Here is a 7,508-nt window from a genome sequence, read left to right as displayed (position 1 = left end):
AGGGGTGTTTTGCCTTTCGGGTCTACTCGTAGCGAGCGCGCCCTCAAGTGGGCAAGTTAGTTAAGTTACGCGGTAACTTCAGAAGTGGCTCCCGACCCGAACCGAAGCATCGAAGCGTGACCCGCTCACGGAAATCTCATTTTTTCCATTTCACATAATTAATTGAATTCTGAGGTATGTATCATACATCAAGAAATAATGCCTGGACTTGAAATGACCGTTACTACTAGAATGTTGCGCCCTTTCACCAATTTTTTTCATCATATATTTTTTAACCTCATTTTCTAATTTCTCTCCTCTCAGTCATTGTCACTGTGTCAGTCATCAGGTCATTGTCACTGTCAGTCTCATTTCTAATTTAAAATGTTATCGTTTTGAGCATTTTTCTCGTACACAAATTTAGGGGGGGGGGTCGTTACTCTTAGTATACCTCCAGACTGGGACCATGAGTGCATAAAAACGTGCAAAATTACTACTGACATTTGTTTACTCACCATTCGGCTAATTAATGTCCACACAACACAAACATCAAAATGCTATAGTTGCAAGCATGTCTTCTGCGAAATTTGAGACCTTGAATCCAATTTTAAGGCAAGTTTTTGACAGTTCAAAAACCATCCACGTCATTCTCCATGCTTTAGAAATGGTGGTGTGATTCCCAAGGTATTCTGGGTAGGTGTAGGAAGAGCCTTGCAGCTAACTTGTTTTTTAATCAATGGCCAAATGAGCATAGCGCCCTCTGCTAAAAAATGAAACATTTTGCATTCACTCAGATCAACAAGAGGGTGCTGTTTTATCTACACGATGAAAATGTTATCTGAGGAGTCTTTTTGCACAATGCATTGCAGTACACATCAATGTGATGTCTCACGTATGGATTTCGATAACTCTCTGCAAAATTAGAATTAAAAGCTGAAATTTTGGTGATGCAATGCTGACAACAGTAACTTTGCTAGGCAGAAGTTTCAGGGATTATTGAAGAAACTGTAGTGAGTAAGAAGCTTGCAAATTTGATTCACACTGGTTTTATTATGCAGCACAAAGTTTTGCACGATATGGATACCTTAAGTTTTGGGACTCTCATACACAGTATTGAGAGTCCCAAATTTTCGGACTAGTATTAGTCTATAGGCCTAGTTTATAAGAAGAGAACGAAAATCCACTTTTTAGTTCTTGGTGACTTGGACTTGCCTAGCTTGAGTAACTCCAGCTGACATGCTCATAATCATATTCATGTGAATGAATATGAGCATGTCAGCTGGAGTTACTCAAGCTTGGACTTGCCTAAAATACTTGTGTGTTTTTTATTCCTGCTAAATAAAATGAAACCTATTAAAAATGAGCTTGAGTAACTTCAGCTGATAATACTCACAATGTGAATTAGCATGTCAGCTGGAGTTACTCAAGCCATGGAGCCAAGTGCAGGTCGAAAAAAATGTTGCTTGAAGTTGAAAAGACAGAAATTTCAATTTTGTCATTAGCCAATACAGAAAGAACGTTGCATCATGACACTGTCGTGACTGTTCTCATCACGTCATCTCAGTGAAGGTCAGTCATTTACAAAAGAAGTTGAAAAGCCACGAATTTGAGACTGAGTGAGAAACATGTCCAATTTCCCGTCCGTCTCCTGACGATGACCAGAGCAGGCTAGTCAAAATGTTGAGACCAAAGAGAAGTTCTTTTAGAACTTAAAGCAGGACTGTTCGTATCAGAACAAAAACTACTTAGCGAAAGTTGATAATAAGCAGGACAAGAGTTTTCAGAACTAAATATCTTCTAAGCAGTAGTTATTACCACATGGTGTCACCGCAAACCGAAACGATATTTCCAATTTTGTTAGGAAATGCGACATTTTTCCCCTATTTATGTGTGTGTGTGTGTGGGAGGAGGGTAGACCCACTAATTTGGGCGCTAGAACTCCTTTTTTAGAAATTTGGATTAAGTTTGACTACATTGGTAGCATCCGAAATTCGAAAAAAAAAAAATTCTAGCATCCCAATTAGCATGTCTAGGAGAAGGTGGAGAGGAAACAGGCAGAAGTGGATGGTGTAAAAAACAAATCCTTTAGGCCAAAACAAAAAAGTCTCCGGTTTCTGGTATGCGCGCGCGTCGCCGTAGCCATGCGCGTCGGCAAAATGAAAAGGTTTTTTTTTCAATACAAGATGATGTCTCAAAACTGCCAAACTCACTGGTTTGACTGGAATCCTGCTGCTGCACAATTTTAACGTGTTTTTAGATGGGGTTATGATCGAGAATAAGCTTTATGTGGCCTCTCTGGACTTCCATATATTTGCACTAAGTTTAGTCGGGCACCATTTGCAGTCATCAGACGACATTTGAAGCCAAAAAAAAAAAAAACAGGTAAAAAAAAAAAAAGCCGCATCGCCGCACCACTTTTGGGGCAAGCTCCATACCAGAAACCGGAGACTTTTTTTTTGGCCTTATACTTCTTCATTTTATGAGAAGGAGTTTTGCTTTTCTTCCCATTTGTAGAAATTGTCACTGTCTGATGAGCAGCTTTTGATGATGTCTGACAAACGCAGTGAAGTGGCGGCCCTCCTCCACAAATGGGCCACGATGGAGATGAACTTTGTGCCCCAGGGCCGGCACGTCAATGCTCCCATGCCAACGCCACAAGAACTGAGAGGGTGAGGAGGTGTCAGGGGAATTGGAGGCAGAAGATGTGTCCAATACATCACAAGTACAATAATGAAAAAGTCACCATGTAGTCTGCTGTCGCGTCACCCGCTATCGAAATAAATTGTGACGAAGACATGTCTCTGTCATTGTTAATCCCGTAGCTGTGACCTGACTTGACTTGTGATATGACTTGTGATTTGACTTGTGATTTGACTTGTGATGTGACTTGTGATTTGACTTGTGATATGACTTGTGATTTGACTTGTGATTTGACTTGTGATATGACTTGTGATTTTACTTGTGATTTGACTTGTGATATGACTTGTGATTTGCCTTGTGATTTGACTTGTGATATGACTTGTGATTTGACTTGTGATTTGACTTGTGATATGACTTGTGATTTGACTTGTGATTTGACTTGTGATATGACTTGTGATATGACTTGTGATGTGACTTGTGATGTGACTTGTGATATGACTTGTGATATGACTTGTGATATGACTTGTGATATGACTTGTGATATGACTTGTGATTTGACTTGTAATATGACTTGTGATATGACTTGTGATATGACTTGTGATTTGACTTGTGATATGACTTGTGATGTGACTTGTGATGTGACTTGTGATGTGACTTGTGATGTGACTTGTGATGTGACTTGTGATGTGACTTGTGATGTGACTTGTGATTTGACTTGTGATCTGACTTGTTATGGATTTAAAAAGACTCGTCAGTTTGGTAAAGAGGTACTCATAATAAGCCAGTTCGGTACCTCGATGACGTACATGTAGCCCAGGTCAAAGGTCATTTGGGATTTAAATCGACGAAGTGATGATACTCAATGACATTACACGGACGCCCATGCTGCTTGTAATCAACACGCAAGCGTCGTGCGCCTTCGATGAGCAATTTGATTATCCCGAATGACCCATGCCTCATATCATTGTGTGCATGCACCGAAAGTGGCTTTTAGATATTGCTGATGTGAAACTACAGTGCTTTTTACCAGTTCACGTCAGATGACGTGCATACATGCAAAGGTTTTGCAAAATTTGGTATGGATGATGGATATGCATGCAACAGACGAGGGCGGAAATATCAGTCTGCGACCCGCTCGCAGCGAGCGAGGCCGGAAATATCAGGGTGTGCTACCCGCAGATGGCGGCCTGAATCCGTCTGGCATCGAGGTTCGTGAAAAACAATCCAGCACCTGGGTCCGGTCAATGGCAGAATAATCCCGGTGCGAATTGGTCAAAACAAGATCGGTGAAGAAAACTATTCAGAAAACTGCAATCCAATTGTTACTTTACAACTCTCAGTGCACAACATGTGCATTACCATGATCATTTGGGCATTACTACCATTCTGGCCTCTGGCACAAGCTCATCACTCGATATTTCAAAACTCACTGCGGACCCTTATATTTTTGTTAATAGTCAGCCCTGTCGGTCGTAGCTGTTTCGCGTTTCTGTTTCGTCTTTCTCTTTTCTTCTGTTTGTAGCCATTTCGTTCCGTCTACGCGGTCCACTTCCAGGTTATTTTTAATGGTTTTGGTCTGCATGCATTTTGTACATTGAAACCTTGCCCTACTTGTTGAGTTTGCCTAATTTGCCCTTGGACTCGACTGACCACCGCTAATTGTTTTAGAATATCTACATGTACTGTTACATTGTAATCTCTTTCTCTCCTCGTTTTTTGTAGGATTTGCAGAGGCGGTCTGCTTGATATCTGGGAGTTTGTGAATGCAAGGGTTCACTCGGCCCAAACGGCAAGGAAGGTCAAGGGAAACCTAGCACTGTATCCTTTGTCCATAGTTTAAATTAGATAAAACGAGACAAGTCGATTGGTGAATATACTGCTGCAAAATACTTATTAACCAGGCATGCAACTTTTCTCAGATCAGCTGATTTATTTTATTCACATTTTAGCCATTAAAAATAGAAAAACACTGTACAAAGTCTTCTGGATTTTGGAATTCCCTCTTTTTTTTTGTGAATGTACAGTTGCATGCCTGATTAGCCTACATGTATTTGAGTTATGGTAGACACAATTGACCTATCGCCATTTTCAAGTTAGCCACGCCCAATTAGACAACCCTATATGGAATTTTTGTAAGCTAAGTTTTGAGCGTTCTGCATCCATTCGTATATCATGCAATTGGACAATATTTCACAAGCTGCGTTGACGCGATTCTAACGCGATTCTACCGCAATTGGTCAATAGGAGGGTGCTGTTTGATTTGTGTAAACTGTTTTGTACGTACCAGGACCAAATAGCGCCCTCGTATTGTGTCCACCGTATCTCAAATAGGCTAATAATGCAGTGCGCCACCAAGAGTTTGCCGTGGAGAGTCCATTTTTCAACTCTACGATCGACAAAACGCGACCCATTTAAAAGAGTGTCAGTAGACAACTTGAGTTAATTTGTTATCGATTGGGGCATAGCTTTCTGCGGCCTTACAAAAGACACCATAATGATAAAAAGAAAAGAAAAGGGCAAACATATACTCGAATCATACACTTACGAAACTACTGGCCGGAAAAACTAACAATTTAAAATGTCCTGCGCTGCGAATTTGTCAACCGTCTCCCACAATGCACTGGGAAAAATGAACTCTCCGTGGCAAACTCTTGGTGGCGCACTGCATTGTGAATCGCCTGAATTGACTGGATTGAGATTTAAGTGGACTGTGGCTTTTGCTGAAGATATGAGGCTACCTTGTATTATAGTGGTTTAAGACAGCCAAATTTCACTGAAAACCTCTTGCCACTTATTCCTAAAGTAATTGAGGAAATTCTGGAATTCAACTTGACAATCCTAAAATGTGTCAATGTTTGACCTTTTCAGCCTGGCAGAAGGCTCAGAAAATGCAGAACAGGATCCAGCTTGGCTTAGAGTGAGTCACCCAGACGAAATCACGGTCCGACATCAGACATTAATTAAATGACCATTAATGTGGACCTTATTGGTCTAAACCAATTAATTTACATCACCCCAACGCAGAATTCCATCTTATGAATAGTTTAATTGCGGTACCCGCTGCTATATGTACATCAGATTCGAACCAGCCAACCGATCCCACAAGCTCGGTGGTCGAAAAATGGGACGTCTGCTCTAGAAAGCAGGAGGTCGTGGGTTTGAGTCCCACCAGAGCGATTTTCATTCGGGAGGTAACACACTGAGTATACAGCGTTTATACGTTGGTGAAGGGCAAAACATAATATTGATTGACATCACCCCGATACAAAATTCCATCTTATGAATAATTCCATCTTATGAACAATTTTGTTATGTTAACTCGTGCATTTGAACCACATGTGATACTTCAATATTGCTGCATCATTATTTAATTGCTGCTTCATTATTGTGCTTGGCAATTATCGTCCAAGCAGTATTTTTGTCTAATTCCACTAATGGGTCACACATGTGACCTGTAACCAGCTTCAGGCTAATTTTACGATGATGGGTCGCAAACTGTCAAAAACTTCCTTGACAAATGAAAACCTTTCTCAGCCAAGCCCGGCACAGATCAGGGAGCGGGTACAAAGTGAAGTACAAGGGAGACACCAGGTACTCCCAGGAGAAGGCGGAGTTATTGGAGAGGCAGAGGGGGTTGAGGTCCCAGCTGGAGGGAACCAAGGCGGACGTCAAGCGCCTGGGCAAGGATCTGGGGAGACTCGAGTCTGAAATCTTATCTGCAGGTACGTGACACCTGTTTCTTACTGGCTTACCACAGTGCTGTTTGCATTTGTAATTAATTTAGTATTCAATTGTTCTAACTTGGAATTGGTCAAACATTCAAATGTTTGAGTTGCGCTGATCAAGTTTGACGTAGTCAACCTAACCTGGCTGCCAATGTGGAATTGCGTGCATCTGCACAGGTCTACGTCTATCGAAGATTGACAAAAAGCTTATTAAAACGATGATGTTTGTCCATCGATGTTGATGATGACCACAACTTCAACTGCTGCTCAAGCGCATACGGAGGTGGCTGATGAATCCTATTCGGGCGCGGAACTCTCTGCCACAGGTCTTGCATTTTGGGGCGGTGGGTGGCTGGGCTGACGTGCTGGCTGCTCTGGCTTTCCTTGCTGTGCGTTTGTTTACAGCTGCAGCCCTGCGACGTTGCCCGGCGAGCTCTGCTCCTCTCTTCGTCAGGCTGCGCCAAGGTGGTCTACAGATTTTAAGAAAGAACTTTCAGCGGATATTCCTCATGGAAGCCTCAAATTATCTGTGTAAAGTGGCTTTTGAACAAAAGTGTGGCAAAGTTGACAAATTCAAAGCATGCAAATTAAAAACAACCTCGTGGACCTTTTTAATCATCTCTCCTAAAGATTCCTCACTTTTTTTCAAATATTTGAATTGAAAACAATTGTATTTGGGTATTCGGTGGATGATCGAATATTCAAATATTTGAATATTCAATATTTTTGGTATGTTCAGCATGTTCAGCACGAGCATTACAGGGTTATGTCAAACAAAAATTGTTCCGAAGTTTAGAATTCAATTGGACGTTTAAAACAAGGAACGACCCTTTGAAAAATTGTCGCTGTTGACATACAGCCATTCAAAATGACTTCACAGTCTAGTCAATGGAAAATTCGTATACAAATAATGAATGTTTGTGAGTGCAATGGTAAGAATAATTTCATGAGGTGACAGATAAAACTTTCCATTCCACGAGGCGAAGCCGAGTGGAATGGAACATTTCATCTGTCACCGAATGAAATTATTCTTTCCATTGCACGAACGTGAAACATTCATTATTTGTTTTATATAACACCTGAAAAAATTCCTTGTCATCTGATTGGTTGACTTTTAATAGCCAGTTTATCCAGGTTAAAAACTGTTTAACTATTTATATTAAT

The 7,508-nt window shown here is 41.0% G+C and overlaps 1 protein-coding gene across 1 annotated transcript in view; it reads left to right on the top strand.

The window, feature by feature from the left end:
* The first annotated feature begins 90 nt into the window (after window positions 1-90).
* The window catches only part of LOC119735594 (HAUS augmin-like complex subunit 5), a 30,581-nt gene continuing 23,163 nt past the window's right edge, over window positions 91-7,508 (top strand). The window contains exons 1-4 of the mRNA XM_038209355.1: window positions 91-174; window positions 2,494-2,648; window positions 4,342-4,437; window positions 6,154-6,341. Coding sequence (XP_038065283.1) covers window positions 2,524-2,648; window positions 4,342-4,437; window positions 6,154-6,341 — 409 coding nt within the window. The 5' untranslated portion in view covers window positions 91-174; window positions 2,494-2,523. The remainder of the gene's footprint in view (window positions 175-2,493; window positions 2,649-4,341; window positions 4,438-6,153; window positions 6,342-7,508) is intronic.

This window comes from Patiria miniata, unplaced genomic scaffold (genome assembly GCF_015706575.1).
Source record: "Patiria miniata isolate m_02_andy unplaced genomic scaffold, ASM1570657v1 HiC_scaffold_29, whole genome shotgun sequence".
Lineage (NCBI taxonomy): Eukaryota > Metazoa > Echinodermata > Asteroidea > Valvatida > Asterinidae > Patiria > Patiria miniata.
Note: the sequence above shows the minus strand (reverse complement) of the source record. Positions and strands in the feature narration are given on the sequence as shown.